This window comes from Oncorhynchus mykiss, unplaced genomic scaffold, assembly GCF_013265735.2.
Source record: "Oncorhynchus mykiss isolate Arlee unplaced genomic scaffold, USDA_OmykA_1.1 un_scaffold_537, whole genome shotgun sequence".
NCBI classification, from domain to species: Eukaryota; Metazoa; Chordata; class Actinopteri; order Salmoniformes; family Salmonidae; genus Oncorhynchus; species Oncorhynchus mykiss.
In genome coordinates, this window is record NW_023493984.1 from 27,501 (window position 1) to 45,423 (window position 17,923).

Here is a 17,923-nt window from a genome sequence, read left to right on the forward strand (position 1 = left end):
AAGTTTGCCAGAAGCCAACTGGGAGACACACCAAACATGTGGAAGAAGGTGCTCTGGTCAGATGAAACCAAATTTGAACTTTTTGGCAACAATGCAAAACGTTATGTTTGGCGTAAAAGCAACACAGCTGAACACACCATCCCCACTGTCAAACATGGTGGTGGCAGCAGCATCATGGTTTGGGCCTGCTTTTCTTCAGCAGGGACAGGGAAGATGGTTAAAATTGATGGGAAGATGGATGGAGCCAAATACAGGACCATTCTGGAAGAAGACCTGATGGAGTCTGCAAAAGACCTGAGACTGGGACGGAGATTGGTCTTCCAACAAGACAATGATCCAAAACATAAAGCAAAATCTACAATGGAATGGTTCAAAAATAAACATATCCAGGTGTTAGAATGGCCAAGTCAAAGTCCAGACCTGAATCCAATCGAGAATCTGTGGAAAGAACTGAAAACTGCTGTTCACAAATGCTCTCCATCCAACCTCACTGAGCTCGAGCTGTTTTGCGAGGAGGAATGGGAAAAAATGTCAGTCTCTCGATGTGCAAAACTGATAGAGACATACCCCAAGCGACTTACAGCTGTAATCGCAGCAAAAGGTGGCGCTACAAAGTATTAACTTAAGGGGGCTGAATAATTTTGCACGCCCAATTTTTCAGTTTTTGATTTGTTAAAAAAGTTTGAAATATCCAATAAATGTTGTTCCACTTCATGATTGTGTCCCACTTGTTGTTGATTCTTCACAAAAAAAATACAGTTTTATATCTTTATGTTTGAAGCCTGAAATGTGGCAAAAGGTCGCAAAGTTCAAGGGGGCCGAATACTTTCGCAAGGCACTGTATTTGTATTCATTAATCAGCTGTCATAACAGCAGCCGAACAGGCTGTCGTATCACTACAACAGGTTAGAGGATGTTGATCTATCATAACAACAGTGGAACAGTCCTCTCCTTAACCCCCATGACAGGTTAGTAGATCAGTCCTCTCCTTAACCCCCATGACAGGTTAGTAGATCAGTCCTCTCTCTAACCCCTATGACAGGTTAGTGGAACAGTCCTCTTCTTAACCCCCATGACAGGTTAGTAGATCAGTCCTCTCCTTAACCCCCATGACAGGTTAGTAGATCAGTCCTCCCCTTAACCCCCATGACAGGTTAGTAGATCAGTCCTCTCCCTAACCCCTATGACAGGTTAGTAGATCAGTCCTCTCCCTAACCCCCATGACAGGTTAGTAGATCAGTCCTCTCCCTAACCCCCATGACAGGTTAGTAGATCAGTCCTCTCCTTAACCCCCATGACAGGTTAGTAGATCAGTCCTCTCCTTAACCCCCATGACAGGATAGTAGATCAGTCCTCTCCTTAACCCCCATGACAGGTTAGTAGAGGTTAGTAGATCAGTCCTCTCTCTAACCCCCATGACAGGTTAGTAGATCAGTCCTCTCTCTAACCCCCATGACAGGTTAGTAGAACAGTCCTCTCCTTAACCCCCAATGACAGGTTAGTAGATCAGTCCTCCCCTTAACCCCCATGACAGGTTGTAGATCAGTCCTCTTCCTAACCCCCATGACAGGTTAATAGAGGTTAGTAGATCAGTCCTCTCCCTAACCCCCATGACAGGTTAGTAGATCAGTCCTCTCCTTAACCCCCATGACAGGTTAGTAGATCAGTCCTCTCCCTAACCCCCATGACAGGTTAGTAGATCAGTCCTCTCCCTAACCCCCATGACAGGTTAGTAGAGGTTAGTATATCAGTCCTCTCCTTAACCCCCTTGAAAGGTTAGTAGATCAGTCCTCTCTCTAGCCCCATGACAGGTTAGTAGATCAGTCCTCTCTCTAGCCCCATGACGGGTTAGTAGAGGTTAGTAGATCAGTCCTCTCCCTAACCCCCACTACAGGTTAAGAGATCAGTCCTCTCTCTAACCCCCATGACAGGTTAGTAGATCAGTCCTCTCACTAACCCCCATGACAGGTTAGTAGATCAGTCCTCTCCCTAACCCCATGACAGGTTAGTAGATCAGTCCTCTCTCTAACCCCATGACAGGTTAGTAGATCAGTCCTCTCTCTAGCCCCATGACAGGTTAGTAGATCAGTCCTCTCTCTAACCCCATGACAGGTTAGTAGATCAGTCCTCTCTCTAGCCCCATGACAGGTTAGTAGATCAGTCCTCTCTCTAGCCCCATGACAGGTTAGTAGAGGTTAGTAGATCAGTCCTCTCCTTAACCCCCATGACAGGTTAGTCGAACAGACCTCTCCTTAACCCCATGACAGCTTAGTAGATCAGTCCTCTCTCTAGCCCCATGACAGGTTAAGAGATCAGTCCTCTCTCTAACCCCCATGACAGGTTAGTAGATCAGTCCTCTCCCTAACCCCCATGACAGGTTAGTAGATCAGTCCTCTCTCTAACCCCCATGACAGGTTAGTAGAGGTTAGTAGATCAGTCCTCTCCCTAACCCCCACTACAGGTTAGTAGATCAGTCCTCTCCTTAACCCCCATGACAGGTTAGTAGATCAGTCCTCTCCCTAACCCCCATGACAGGTTAGTAGATCAGTCCTCTCTCTAACCTCCATGACAGGTTAGTAGATCAGTCCTCTCCCTAACCCCCATGACAGGTTAGTAGATCAGTCCTCTCCCTAACCCCCATGACAGGTTAGTAGATCAGTCCTCTCCCTAACCCCCATGACAGGTTAGTAGATCAGTCCTCTCTCTAGCCCCATGACAGGTTAGTAGATCAGTCCTCTCTCTAGCCCCATGACAGGTTAGTAGATCAGTCCTCTCTCTAGCCCCATGACAGGTTAGTAGATCAGTCCTCTCTCTAACCCCATGACAGGTTAGTAGATCAGTCCTCTCCCTAACCCCCATGACAGGTTAGTAGATCAGTCCTCTCTCTAACCCCATGACAGGTTAGTAGATCAGTCCTCTCTCTAGCCCCATGACAGGTTAGTAGATCAGTCCTCTCTCTAACCCCATGACAGGTTAGTAGATCAGTCCTCTCTCTAACCCCATGACAGGTTAGTAGATCAGTCCTCTCCCTAACTCCCATGACAGGTTAGTAGATCAGTCCTCTCTCTAACCCCATGACAGGTTAGTAGATCATTCCTCTCCCTAACCCCCATGACAGGTTAGTAGATCAGTCCTCTCTCTAACCCCCATGACAGGTTAGTAGATCAGTCCTCTCTCTAACCCCCATCTCTCTCGTTTTTCCTGTTCATAATGTGTCTGCTATCGTCATGTTTGTATTTTTTAATCAGCACAACATCAGGCTCTGGAGCTGCAGTTTTCCTCCCCCTTCAACACTTTAGATAAAAAGTGTTGTCCCTGTCTCTTTTTTAATGTCAGGGTTATTTTGGGGACGCTTTTCCAGCATTGCGGAGGATGTTGTAGGATATATCCTACCCAGGAAAGTGTGTTGAGATGTTACGGGTTTGATGTGATTTGAGTTTGAGTCTTGAGGTCGTATGCTGTGTGTTTTGCAAGTGAATCTTTTTAAATAAAGTTTGATTTGACTTGTTGCACACACACACACACACACACACACACAGTGAGAAAGAGAGAGAGAGAGACATCCTAAACAGATCAGTGGTATTAGAGTTAATGATCTAGCGATCACTGTGGAATTCTGTTTTGCTTGTTTGTCATTGGTCCAGGTCAGAGGTCGTATGCTGAGTACCACCACAGCTATAATCCACTGGGATGGACCTGAGGAGGCTAACGGGCAGGTGGTGGGATACAGAGTCTACTATACAGACGACAACACACTGCAAGTCAACCAGGTAAGTGGTGTGTGTGTGTGTGTGGGGGGGGGGGGGGGGGGGGGGTTCTGTGTGTGTATGTGAGTGGAGGTGGGGGGGGGTGTAGGTTCTGTGTGTGTGTGTGTCCATATCTACGCTATTTACCCCTTCCTCTCCTCTCTCAATGCCTTTCTCTCCACCCTCCTCCTCTTGCTCTCTCTCTCCACCCTCCTCCTCACTCGCTCTCTCTCCACCCTCCTCCTCTCTCTCTCTCCACCCTCCTCCTCTCTCTCTCTACCCTCCTCCTCGCTCTCTCTCTCCACCCTCCTCCTCTTGCTCTCTCTCTCCACCCTCCTCTCTCTCTCCCTCTCTCTCTCCACCCTCCTCCTCTCTCTCCACCCTCCTCCTCTCTCTCTCTACTCTCCTCCTCTCTCTCTCTCTCTCTCCACCCTCCTCCTCGCTCTCTCTCTCCCTCTCCTCCTCTTGCTTTCTCTCTCCACCCTCCTCCCTCTCTCTCTCTCTCCACCCTCCTCCCTCTCTCTCTCTCTCTCTCTCTCTCCACCCTCCTCTCTCTCTCTCCACCCTCCTCCTCTCACTCTCTCTCTCACTCTCTCTCTCTCTCTCCACCCTCCTCTCCACCCTCCTCCTCTCGCCCCCCCAGTGGGAGAAGCTGATGGTTCGTGGTGTGAACTTCATCACCATCCACAGTCTGACCCCTAATAAGACCTATTACATCAGAGTCCTGGCCTTTACCTCTGTAGGAGACGGACCTCTCTCCCAGGACCTGCAGATCATAGCCAAGACTGGAGGTACAGGGGGGGCCTGGTGTGTGTCCGGGTTGGAGGGGGGGGGGGGGGGCAGTCAATGAAGTAGCCAGCTATGTAAGGGTTAGTTGATAGTCCTTCACTCTACAGGGTTTCTGACATACTGTAGTCCTTCACTCTACAGGGTTTCTGACATAGTCCTTCACTCTACAGGGTTTCTGACATAGTCCTTCACTCTACAGGGTTTCTGACATAGTCATTCACTCTACAGGGTTCCTGACATAGGCCTTCACTCTACAGGGTTTCTGACATAGTCCTTCACTCTACAGGGTTTCTGACATAGTCCTTCACTCTACAGGGTTTCTGACATACTGTAGTCCTTCACTCTACAGGGTTTCTGACATAGTCCTTCACTCTACAGGGTTTCTGACATAGTCCTTCACTCTACAGGGTTTCTGACATAGTCCTTCACTCTACAGGGTTTCTGACATAGTCCTTCACTCTACAGGGTTTCTGACATAGTCCTTCACTCTACAGGGTTTCTGACATACTGTAGTCCTTCACTCTACAGGGTTTCTGACATACTGTAGTCCTTCACTCTACAGGGTTTCTGACATAGTCCTTCACTCTACAGGGTTCCTGACATAGTCCTTCACTCTACAGGGTTTCTGACATAGTCCTTCACTCTACAGGGTTTCTGACATAGTCCTTCACTCTACAGGGTTTCTGACATAGTCCTTCACTCTACAGGGTTTCTGACATACTGTAGTCCTTCACTCTACAGGGTTTCTGACATACTGTAGTCCTTCACTCTACAGGGTTTCTGACATACTGTAGTCCTTCACTCTACAGGGTTTCTGACATACTGTAGTCCTTCACTCTACAGGGTTTCTGACATACTGTAGTCCTTCACTCTACAGGGTTTCTGACATACTGTAGTCCTTCACTCTACAGGGTTTCTGACATACTGTAGTCCTTCACTCTACAGGGTTTCTGACATACTGTAGTCCTTCACTCTACAGGGTTTCTGACATACTGTAGTCCTTCACTCTACAGGGTTTCTGACATAGTCCTTCACTCTACAGGGTTCCTGACATAGTCCTTCACTCTACAGGGTTTCTGACATAGTCCTTCACTCTACAGGGTTTCTGACATACTGTAGTCCTTCACTCTACAGGGTTTCTGACATAGTCCTTCACTCTACAGGGTTTCTTACATAGTCCTTCACTCTACAGGGTTTCTGACATAGTCCTTCACTCTACAGGGTTCCTGACATAGTCCTTCACTCTACAGGGTTTCTGACATAGTCCTTCACTCTACAGGGTTTCTGACATACTGTAGTCCTTCACTCTACAGGGTTCCTGACATAGTCCTTCACTCTACAGGGTTTCTGACATACTGTAGTCCTTCACTCTACAGGGTTTCTGACATACTGTAGTCCTTCACTCTACAGGGTTTCTGACATACTGTAGTCCTTCACTCTACAGGGTTCCTGACATAGTCCTTCACTCTACAGGGTTTCTGACATACTGTAGTCCTTCACTCTACAGGGTTTCTGACATACTGTAGTCCTTCACTCTACAGGGTTTCTGACATAGTCCTTCACTCTACAGGGTTCCTGACATACTGTAGTCCTTCACTCTACAGGGTTTCTGACATACTGTAGTCCTTCACTCTACAGGGTTCCTGACATAGTCCTTCACTCTACAGGGTTTCTGACATAGTCCTTCACTCTACAGGGTTCCTGACATACTGTAGTCCTTCACTCTACAGGGTTTCTGACATACTGTAGTCCTTCACTCTACAGGGTTCCTGACATAGTCCTTCACTCTACAGGGTTCCTGACATAGTCCTTCACTCTACAGGGTTTCTGTTCTTTTACCCATCGTTCATTGTTTTCTGTGTGCATTTACTTATTTCGACTTTTTACTGTAAAGTTTGTTGTGTTAAATACACTTTAAATAAAGTTCTATTTTTTTGTATTTGATACAATGGTGTATTGTGGGTAATGTAGTCCCTCTCTCTCCAGTGGTGTATTGTGGGCAACGCAGTCCCTCTATCTCCAGCAGTGTATTGTGGGTAATGTAGTCCCTATCTCACCCGTTGTGTATTGTGGGTAGTGTAGTCCCTCTCTCACCAGTAGTGTATTATGTGTAATGTAGTCCCACTCTCTCCAGTAGTGTATTGTGGGTAATGTAGTATATCCTCTCTCCCAGTTCCGTCCCAGCCATCAGACTTCAAAGGAGAGGCCAAGTCAGAGACCAGTGTATTACTGTCATGGGTAGCTCCTCCACAGAGTGGGCCTGAAAACCTGATCACTGGATATGAACTGGTATACAGGAGGTCTGGTGACAACGAAGAGGTAAGAGATATATTTGTAAATTACTTAAACCCCCGTTTCTTAAACCCATAGAGCTCAGTTGCTTTTCACAAAGTCTCAATACACTTTCATCTTTACAATCCACTGGGACCTTTCTGTGGTGATTTATAAACTCAGCAAAAAAAGAAATGGCCCTTTTTCAGGACCCTGTCTTTCAAAGATAATTCGTAAAAATCCAAATAACTTCACAGATCTTCATTGTAAAGGGTTTAAACACTGTTTCCAATGCTTGTTCAATGAACCATAAACAATTAATGAACCATAAACAATTAACCTGTGGAATGGTCGTAAAGACACTAACAGCTTACAGACGGTAGGCAAATTAAGGTCACAGTTATGAAAACTTAGGACACTAAAGAGGCCTTTCCTACTGACTCTGAAAAACACCAAAAGAAAGATGCCCAGGGTCCCTACTCATCTGCGTGAACATGCCTTAGGCATACTGCAAGGAGGCATGAGGACTGCAGATGTGGCCAGGGCAATAAATTGCAATGTCCGTATTGTGAGACGCCTAAGACAGCGCTACAGGGAGACAGGATGGACAGCTGGTCGTCCTCGCAGTGGCAGACCACGTGTAACAACACCTGCACAGGATCCGAACATCACACCTGCGGGACAGGTACAGGATGTATCACACCGGGAATGCACAATCCCTCCATCGGTGATCAGACTGTCCGCAATAGGCTGAGAGAGGCTGGACTGAGGGCTTGTAGGCCTGACATCACTGGCAACAACGTCGCCTATGGGCACAAACCCACCGTCGCTGGACCAGACAGGACTGGCAAAAAGTGCTCTTCACCGGGTGATGGTCGGATTCCCATTTATCATCGAAGGAATGAGCGTTATAACGAGGCCAGTCCTCTTGAGCAGATCGATTTGGAGGTGGAGGGTCTGTCATGGTCTGGGGCGGTGTGTCAAAGCATCATCGGACTGAGCTTGTTGTCATTGCAGGCAATCTCAATGCTGTGCGTTACAAGGGAAGACATCCTCCTCTCTCATCATTGCAGCATGCCTCATGTGGACCCTTCCTGCAGGCTCATCCTGACATGATCCTCCAGCATGACAATGCCACCAGCCATACTGCTCGTTCTGTGTGGGATTTCCTGCAAGACAGGAATGTCAGTGTTCTGCCATGGCCAGCGAAGAGCCCGGATCTCAATCCTATTGAGCATGTCTGGGGCCTGTTGGATCGGAGGGTGAGGGCTAGGGCCATTCCCCCCAGAAATGTCCGGGAACTTGCAGGTGCCTTGGTGGAAGAGTGGGGTAACATCTCACAGCAAGAACTGGCAAATCTGGTGCAGTCCATGAGGAGGAGATGCACTGCAGTACTTAATGCAGCTGGTGGCCACACCAGATACTGACTGTTACTTTTGATTTTGACCCCTTATCCCTCTGTCTACCTGCTACAGCGTCCACCTTAACCATCTGTCTACCTGTTACACCTTCCACCTTAACCCTCTGTCTACCTGCTACACCTTCCACCTTAACCCTCTGTCTACCTGTTACAGCTTAGACCTTAACCCTCTGTCTACCTGCTACACCTTCCACCTTAACCCTCTGTCTACCTGTTACAGCTTAGACCTTAACCCTCTGTCTACCTGTTACACCTTCCACCTTAACCCTCTGTCTACCTGTTACAGCTTAGACCTTAACCCTCTGTCTACCTGCTACACCTTCCACCTTAACCCTCTGTCTACCTGTTACAGCTTAGACCTTAACCCTCTGTCTACCTGCTACACCTTCCACCTTAACCGTCTGTCTACCTGCTACACCTTCCACCTTAACCCTCTGTCTACCTGTTACACCTTCCACCTTAACCCTCTGTCTACCTGCTACACCTTCCACCTTAACCCTCTGTCTACCTGCTACACCTTCCACCTTAACCCTCTGTCTACCTGTTACACCTTCCACCTTAACCCTCTGTCTACCTGTTACAGCTTAGACCTTAACCCTCTGTCTACCTGCTACACCTTCCACCTTAACCCTCTGTCTACCTGCTACACCTTCCACCTTAACCCTCTGTCTACCTGTTACACCTTCCACCTTAACCCTCTGTCTACCTGTTACACCTTCCACCTTAACCCTCTGTCTACCTGTTACACCTTCCACCTTAACCCTCTGTCTACCTGCTACACCTTCCACCTTAACCCTCTGTCTACCTGTTACACCTTCCACCTTAACCCTCTGTCTACCGGCTACAGCTTAGACCTTAACCCTCTGTCTACCTGTTACAGCTTCCACCTTAACCCTCTGTCTACCTGTTACACCTTCCACCTTATCCCTCTGTCTACCTGTTACACCTTCCACCTTAACCCTCTGTCTACCTGTTACACATTCCACCTTAACCCTCTGTCTACCTGCTACACCTTCCACCTTAACCCTCTGTCTACCTGCTACACCTTCCACCTTAACCCTCTGTCTACCTGCTACACCTTCCACCTTAACCCTCTGTCTACCTGTTACACCTTCCACCTTAACCCTCTGTCTACCTGCTACACCTTCCACCTTAACCCTCTGTCCACCTGCTACACCTTCCACCTTAACCCTCTGTCTACCTGTTACACCTTCCACCTTAACCCTCTGTCTACCTGTTACACCTTCCACCTTAACCCTCTGTCTACCTGTTACACCTTCCACCTTAACCCTCTGTCTACCTGTTACACCTTCCACCTTAACCCTCTGTCTACCTGCTACACCTTCCACCTTAACCCTCTGTCTACCTGTTACACCTTCCACCTTAACCCTCTGTCTACCTGCTACACCTTCCACCTTAACCCTCTGTCTACCTGCTACACCTTCCACCTTAACCCTCTGTCTACCTGTTACACCTTCCACCTTAACCCTCTGTCTACCTGTTACAGCTTAGACCTTAACCCTCTGTCTACCTGCTACACCTTCCACCTTAACCCTCTGTCTACCTGCTACACCTTCCACCTTAACCCTCTGTCTACCTGTTACACCTTCCACCTTAACCCTCTGTCTACCTGTTACACCTTCCACCTTAACCCTCTGTCTACCTGTTACACCTTCCACCTTAACCCTCTGTCTACCTGCTACACCTTCCACCTTAACCCTCTGTCTACCTGTTACACCTTCCACCTTAACCCTCTGTCTACCGGCTACAGCTTAGACCTTAACCCTCTGTCTACCTGTTACAGCTTCCACCTTAACCCTCTGTCTACCTGTTACACCTTCCACCTTATCCCTCTGTCTACCTGTTACACCTTCCACCTTAACCCTCTGTCTACCTGTTACACATTCCACCTTAACCCTCTGTCTACCTGCTACACCTTCCACCTTAACCCTCTGTCTACCTGCTACACCTTCCACCTTAACCCTCTGTCTACCTGCTACACCTTCCACCTTAACCCTCTGTCTACCTGTTACACCTTCCACCTTAACCCTCTGTCTACCTGCTACACCTTCCACCTTAACCCTCTGTCCACCTGCTACACCTTCCACCTTAACCCTCTGTCTACCTGTTACACCTTCCACCTTAACCCTCTGTCTACCTGTTACACCTTCCACCTTAACCCTCTGTCTACCTGTTACACCTTCCACCTTAACCCTCTGTCTACCTGTTACACCTTCCACCTTAACCCTCTGTCTACCTGCTACACCTTCCACCTTAACCCTCTGTCTACCTGTTACACCTTCCACCTTAACCCTCTGTCTACCTGCTACAGCTTCCACCTTAACCCTCTGTCTACCTGTTACACCTTCCACCTTAACCCTCTGTCTACCTGTTACAACTTCCACCTTAACCCTCTGTCTACCTGTTACACCTTCCACCTTAACCCTCTGTCTACCTGCTACACCTTCCACCTTAACCCTCTGTCTACCTGCTACACCTTCCACCTTAACCCTCTGTCTACCTGCTACACCTTCCACCTTAACCCTCTGTCTACCTGTTACACCTTCCACCTTAACCCTCTGTCTACCTGTTACACCTTCCACCTTAACCCTCTGTCTACCTGCTACACCTTCCACCTTAACCCTCTGTCTACCTGCTACACCTTCCACCTTAACCCTCTGTCTACCTGTCACACCTTCCACCTTAACCCTCTGTCTACCTGCTACACCTTCCACCTTAACCCTCTGTCTACCTGCTACACCTTCCACCTTAACCCTCTGCCTACCTGTTACAACTTAGACCTTAACCCTAACCTTAACTATCTCTATCTCACTCTCTCCTTCATCTCTCTCCTCCATCAATCTCTCCTCCATCTCTCTCTCTCTCTCTCTCTCTCTCTCTCTCTCTCTCTCCTCCATCTCTCTCTCTCTCTCTCTCTCTCTCCTCCATCTCTCTCTCTCTCTCTTTTTCTCCTCTCTCTCTCTCCTCCATCTCTCTCTATCTTTCTCTTTTTCTCTCTCTCTCTCTCCTCCATCTTTCTCTCTCTCTCCTCCATCTCTCTCTCTCCTCCATCTCTCTCTCTCTCTCTCCTCCATCTCTTTCTCCCTCTTTTTCTCTCTCTCTCTCTTTTTCTCTCTCTCTCTCTCTCTCCTCCATCTCTCTCTCTCCTCCATCTCTTTCTCTCTCTTTTTCTCTCTCTCTCTCTTTTTTTCTCTCTCTTTCTAGAAGAAGCTGAATTTTGACCCCGCCTCCTCCTACCTTATAAAGAATTTGAAGCCATTCTCCTCCTACACCTTCCAGCTGGCAGCACGTAGCAAGCACGGCATCGGAGCGTATACCAACGAGGTTACCACAGATACACCACAGACACGTATGTCCCTAGCTACACTACTACTACTGCTGGTACTGCTCTACCAGAGGTGTAATCTGGATTAAACACAACTCATTATGTCATCTATCAGATACTATAGGGACCAGAGGTAGAATCTGGATTAAACAGACCTCTAGTGTCATCTATCAGATACTAGAGGGACCAGAGGTAGAATCTGGATTAAACACAACTCATTATGTCATCTATCAGATACTATAGGGACCAGAGGTAGAATCTGGATTAAACACAACCCATTATGTCATCTATCAGATACTATAGGGACCAGAGTTATAATCTGGATTAAACACAACTCATTATGTCATCTATCAGATACTATAGGGACCAGAGGTAGAATCTGGATTAAACAGACCTCTAGTGTCATCTATCAGATACTAGAGGGACCAGAGGTAGAATCTGTATTAAACACAACTCATTATGTCATCTATCAGATACTATTGGGACCAGAGGTAGAATCTGGATTAAACAGACCTCTAGTGTCATCTATCAGATACTAGAGGGACCAGAGGTAGAATCTGGATTAAACACAACTCATTATGTCATCTATCAGATACTATAGGGACCAGAGGTAGAATCTGGATTAAACAGACCTCTAGTGTCATCTATCAGATACTCTGAGGACCAGAGTTGTAATCTGGATTAAACACAACTCATTATGTCATCTATCAGATACTAGAGGGACCAGAGGTAGAATCTGGATTAAACACAACCCGTTATGTCATCTATCAGATACTATAGGGACCAGAGTTATAATCTGGATTAAACACAACTCATTATGTCATCTATCAGATACTAGAGGGACCAGAGGTATAATCTGGATTAAACACAACTCATTATGTCATCTATCAGATACTAGAGGGACCAGAGGTATAATCTGGATTAAACACAACTCATTATGTCATCTATCAGATACTCTGAGGACCAGCATTATAATCTGGATTAAACAGACCTCATATGTCATCTATCAGATATTCTGAGGACCAGAGTTATAATCTGGATTAAACAGACCTCTAGTGTCATCTATCAGCTACTCTGAGGACCAGAGTTGTAATCTGGATTAAACAGACCTCTAGTGTCATCTATCAGATACTCTGAGGACCAGAATTGTAATCTGGATTAAACAGACCTCATATGTCATGGAATCACAAAATACAATTTGTGGAGAATAAGATCAACAGAATAAGATGACTTTATACAGTGAAACAATAGGTCAATATTTACAATTTATTCTTTAGATGTATATCTTTGTTTTTTTCAAACTTCCACGAGTCTGACGTCTGTCAGTCAGCTAGGGCTACAGTCAAGGTAAGGTGATCACAACGCACAAAGTAGTTCAGCAGTTAGAGATGTGAAGTGGATCAGTCTGGGGAGAAGCACTGAGACTGATAGAATGGGTTGGAGTGAGACTCAAGTCAAGGTAGGTTACGTGTTACACGTTGTCCCAGAGACTCAGTCCAGTGTCCTTTTCTGTTGTTTCCTCCTTTACAACTCGTCGTTCTTCTTCACTCCTTTTCAGTTGACAACATTTTCTATCCAAACAGATTTTGAATAGAGAGGGTTGTTAAATTACAATAACTTTCCCAAACTTTCCCCAAACCAGGATTTCTGGACATTACCTGGACATTTTGGGAAAGTTACCTACATTTTGCAACCCTGGATTTGGCGTTTTGCACCTGTGTTTGTCTTCTGGTCGTTTGTCTTTCTAGAAAACATTGGTTCTAGACTTTTATTTTCATTTTGTGTTTTTTTTTGTCCCCTTTTTTTTCTTTTCTGTCACCATCTTCCACTAAACACCTCACCAACCAATCACATCCACCAAACAACCCGTACTTCCTCAAACCTGGCCAATCAGAACCCTCGGCCCCTCCGCAGGAAGTCACATGCTCCAGCCCCAACTCCACCAGCATCCTGGTAAGTTGGGCTCCGCCCCTGGCGGAATTCCAGAACGGAATCATAACGGGATATTCCATCCAGTATTCTGTCACGGAACGGGACAACAGGACTTCCCAGCAAGTCAGCCGAATTCCACCGGGAAGCTCTCCGTACCTTCTGGAAAACCTGGAGAAATGGACCGAGTATGGAATCACGGTCAGAGCCCTGACGGAAGCCGGAGAAGGACCAGAGAGTCTACAACTACTAGTACGCACCGAAGAAGATGGTATGTCCCTTTCCCCTGCCTGTTGGTACTAAACACCCCTATCCTTGGTGAAAATGGTTCGCCCCACTAACAATGCCACCACCTGAGAACCTCTAGCCGGTAGGGTGCATCCCAAACGGCATCCTATTCCCAGCAACCCTAGCTGTCTTTTCTCCTTGACCTTCATTCTAAGAAAGAAACCTCCCCTGGCTATACCTCCCCTGGCTATACCTCTACACAGTCATTTCATTCTAAAATCCTTCCTCTTTTCTTCTCTCTTCTCTCCCTGTACCAGAGGGGGGTTGATGCAGTGTATCCCACTGACAATGCCCTTTTGAACAATAATAGACAGCCCTGCGGGTGTGTCACTAAATACCCCTACATGAGGGGAATAATAGTACGCTCCATTAACCATGCGCCCCTGTGAACTGCTGCTGAACCCTATGGCTTAAACCATCTCTGTAAAAGGGGGGGGGGGGGGGATTCCACCTAGCCCTCAGTCTTTCCTTTCAACCCTGACTCATCATGCTGAAGTTAACTTTACCTCTACAGAGCTGAACCTTTTTCTTGGTATGTGTTTGTATTGTACCTTCCTCTGTATAACTGAGGTTATATGATGTTCTGGGAACCACAGCCCCTTAGGATTCCTTGTATCGTCTGATCTCCCCTCTCTATTTTCCATTCACTCTCGCTCTCTGAAGGTCAGGCCAGTTTTTCAGGCCGTCTTTAGGTGCTTTTTTGGTGCTTTCATCTCGTATATATTTATCGACATTTTGAACAGAACTCCAAAAAGCTTTCAACCCACCAACCTATCCTACCTCCAAACGCTCACCTCCCCCGGAGTATCTAAACCATCTAAGAGCCACCACAACTTTTTGAACCCTGACCCTTGACCTCAACCTATCCCACAATGCATTTCCAGTTCCCAGTGGTCCTCCGCGCGACGTGGCGTCGGAGGCGGTGAACTCGTCAGCAGTCAGGGTGGTGTGGCGGGCACCGGCCGTGGAGCGGCAACATGGTCAGGTCAGAGGTTACCAGGTCCACTACATGAAGATGAACTATGGAGAACCCGCTGGACCCAACCTCATCAAGGATATACTCCTAGACGACTCACAGGTAACAATGGAAGACAACTCAGACAGGTTGAATAGAATATTGATATAGAATGGAACGTTGATATAGAATGGAATGTTGATATAGAATGGAACGTTGATATAGAATGGAATGTTGAAATAGATTGTAATGTTGGATTAGAATGGAATGTTGGATTAGAATGGAATGTTGAAATAGAATGGAATGGTGGAATAGAATGGAATGTTGGAATATAATGGAATGTTGGATTAGAATGGAATGTTGGATTAGAATGGAATGTTGAAATAGAATGGAATGTTGGATTAGAATGGAATGTTGAAATATAATGGACTGTTGGATTAGAATGGAATGTTGGATTAGAATGGAATGTTGAAATATAATGGAATGTTGGATTAGATTGGAATGTTGGAATAGAATGGAATGTTGGATTAGAATGGAATGTTGGATTAGAATGGAATGTTGGATTAGAATGGAATGTTCAAATAGAATGAAATGTTGAAATAGAATGGAATGTTGGATTAGAATGGAATGTTGGATTAGATTGGAATGTTGGAATATAATGGAATGTTGGATTAGAATGGAATGTTGGATTAGAATGGAATGTTGGATTAGAATGGAATGTTGGATTAGAATGGAATGTTGGATTAGAATTGAATGTTGGATTAGAATGGAATGTTGGAATATAATGGAATGTTGGATTAGAATGGAATGTTGGATTAGAATGGAATGTTGGATTAGAATGGAATGTTGAAATATAATGAAATGTTGAAATAGAATGGAATGTTGGATTAGAATGGAATGTTGGATTAGAATTGAATGTTGGATTAGAATGGAATGTTGAAATAGAATGAAATGTTGAAATAGAATGTAACATTTAGATGTATCTGAAAACCTTACTGGAGATAGACTGATTGCTTAGAATGTAAAATATTTTTTAAGAATAATATATATTATATATTTTACAATATATTATAAAATATGAGACTAATGTAAAAAAAAATGTTTATTTCTCTCCCTCCTCTTTGCTCCCTGCTTCGTTCTGTCGTTTAGTGGGAATACAATGAATCTGCAGAATATGTAAGTATATCTGTGATCTGTTATCTAAAAAAAGGATTAAAGTATTCTGTTGTCTTGACCTGTGTTTAGGTCCCATGGGCTAGTAGAAAAAAGGATGGAATGAAACACAGCCTAGAATGGAACTATGGAATGGGACACAGCCTAGAATGGAACTATGGAATGGGACACAGCCTAGAATGGAACTATGGAATGAGATACAGCCTAGAATGGAACTATGGAATGGGACACAGCCTAGAATGGAACTATGGAATGAGATACAGCCTAGAATGGAACTATGGAATGAGATACAGCCTAGAATGGAACTATGGAATGAGATACAGCCTAGAATGGAATCTGTAGGAGGTGGTTCTGTAATACTGATGAGTTCTATAATCTGTAGGAGGTGGTTCTGTAATACTGATGAGTTCTATAATCTATAGGAGGTGGTTCTGTAATACTGATGAGTTCTTTAATCTATAGGAGGTGGTTCTGTAATACTGATGAGTTCTACAATCTGTAGGAGGTGGTTCTGTAATACTGATGAGTTCTGCGTTCTATGTGTTCTGTAGGAGTTGGTTCTAGGGGAACTCCAGGCTGATACTGCCTACTCTGTGTCTGTGGGGGCATACACCGCCAAGGGAGACGGGGCACGGAGCAAACCCCAAACTCTCTGCACTACCCTCCCACGTACGTACTTATCATGTATCATCCCAACATAATATAACAGACAGTACAGACACAGCTACCCAGCCTGCTGCTAGACACCGAGACAGATGTACTAAGGCTTCGCAGCCTTCTTTAGAGCAGTGATTCCTCTAAATGGGGGTCGCGAGCGTGAAACTGAAATTGAAAAAGACGACCATCCGTATTTTAAGAGGTCACATACAGAGCCTTCAAACGTATTCAGACCCCTTTACTTATTGCACATTTTGTTACAGTCTTATTCTAAAATGGAGTCAATTGTTCTATTTCCTCATCAATCTACACACAATACCCCATAATGACATCACAATATCCCATAATGACATCACAATACCCCATAATGACATCACAATACCCCATAATGACATCACAGTACCCCATAATGACATCACATTACCCCATAATGACATCACAATACCCCATAATGACATCACAATACCCCATAATGACATCACAATACCCCATAATGACATCACAATACCCCATAATGACATCACAATACCCCATAATGACATCACATTACCCCATAATGACATCACATTACCCCATAATGACATCACAATACCCCATAATGACATCACAATACCCCATAATGATAAAGCAAAAAACAGGTTTTAGACATTTTTTTACATAAATTATATATTGTATTTTTTAATGGAAATATCACATTTACATAAGTATTCAGACCCTTTACTCAGTACTTTGTTGAAGCACCTTTGGCAGTGATTACAGCCTCGAGTATTCTTGGGGATGACACTACAAGCTTGGCACACTTGTATTTGGGGAGTTTCTCCCATTCTTCTCTGCAGATCCTCTCAAGCTCTGTCAGGTTGGATGGGGAGCGTCGCTGCACAGCTATTTTTCATTTTCCCGTAGCCACTCCTCCGTTGTCTTGGCTGTGTGCTTAGGGTCGTTGACCTGTTGGAAGGTGAACCTTTGCCCCAGTCTGAGGTCCTGAGCTCTGGAGCAGGTTTTCATCAAGGATCTCTCTGTACTTTGCTCCGTTCATCTTTGCCTTGATCCTGACTAGTCTCCCAGTCCCTGCCAATGAAAAACATCCCCACAGCATGATGTTGCTGCCACCACCATGCTTCACCGTAAACAGGTCGGCCCTATTGTCCTGCTGTAGACAGGTCAGCCCTATGGTCCTGCTTGCTCTGGACTTGATATCCCTAGTTGATATAGACTGTTAACATGATATAACTAGTTGATATAGACTGTTAACATGATATCACTAGTTGATATAGACTGTTAACATGATATCACTAGTTGATATAGACTGTTAACATGATATAACTAGTTGATATAGACTGTTAACATGA

At 45.4% G+C, this 17,923-nt stretch overlaps 1 protein-coding gene across 3 annotated transcripts in view; it reads left to right on the plus strand.

Moving 5' to 3' along the window:
- Positions 1 to 17,923, plus strand: part of LOC110516467 (receptor-type tyrosine-protein phosphatase delta) — a 62,746-nt gene that overhangs the window by 19,597 nt on the left and 25,226 nt on the right. For all 3 annotated transcript variants that reach the window (XM_036974410.1, XM_036974408.1, XM_036974409.1), the window contains 8 exons: positions 3,645 to 3,770; positions 4,390 to 4,537; positions 6,709 to 6,854; positions 11,452 to 11,596; positions 13,467 to 13,772; positions 14,674 to 14,867; positions 15,894 to 15,920; positions 16,469 to 16,586. In XM_036974410.1, the coding sequence (XP_036830305.1) occupies positions 3,645 to 3,770; positions 4,390 to 4,537; positions 6,709 to 6,854; positions 11,452 to 11,596; positions 13,467 to 13,772; positions 14,674 to 14,867; positions 15,894 to 15,920; positions 16,469 to 16,586 (1,210 nt within the window). The remainder of the gene's footprint in view (positions 1 to 3,644; positions 3,771 to 4,389; positions 4,538 to 6,708; positions 6,855 to 11,451; positions 11,597 to 13,466; positions 13,773 to 14,673; positions 14,868 to 15,893; positions 15,921 to 16,468; positions 16,587 to 17,923) is intronic.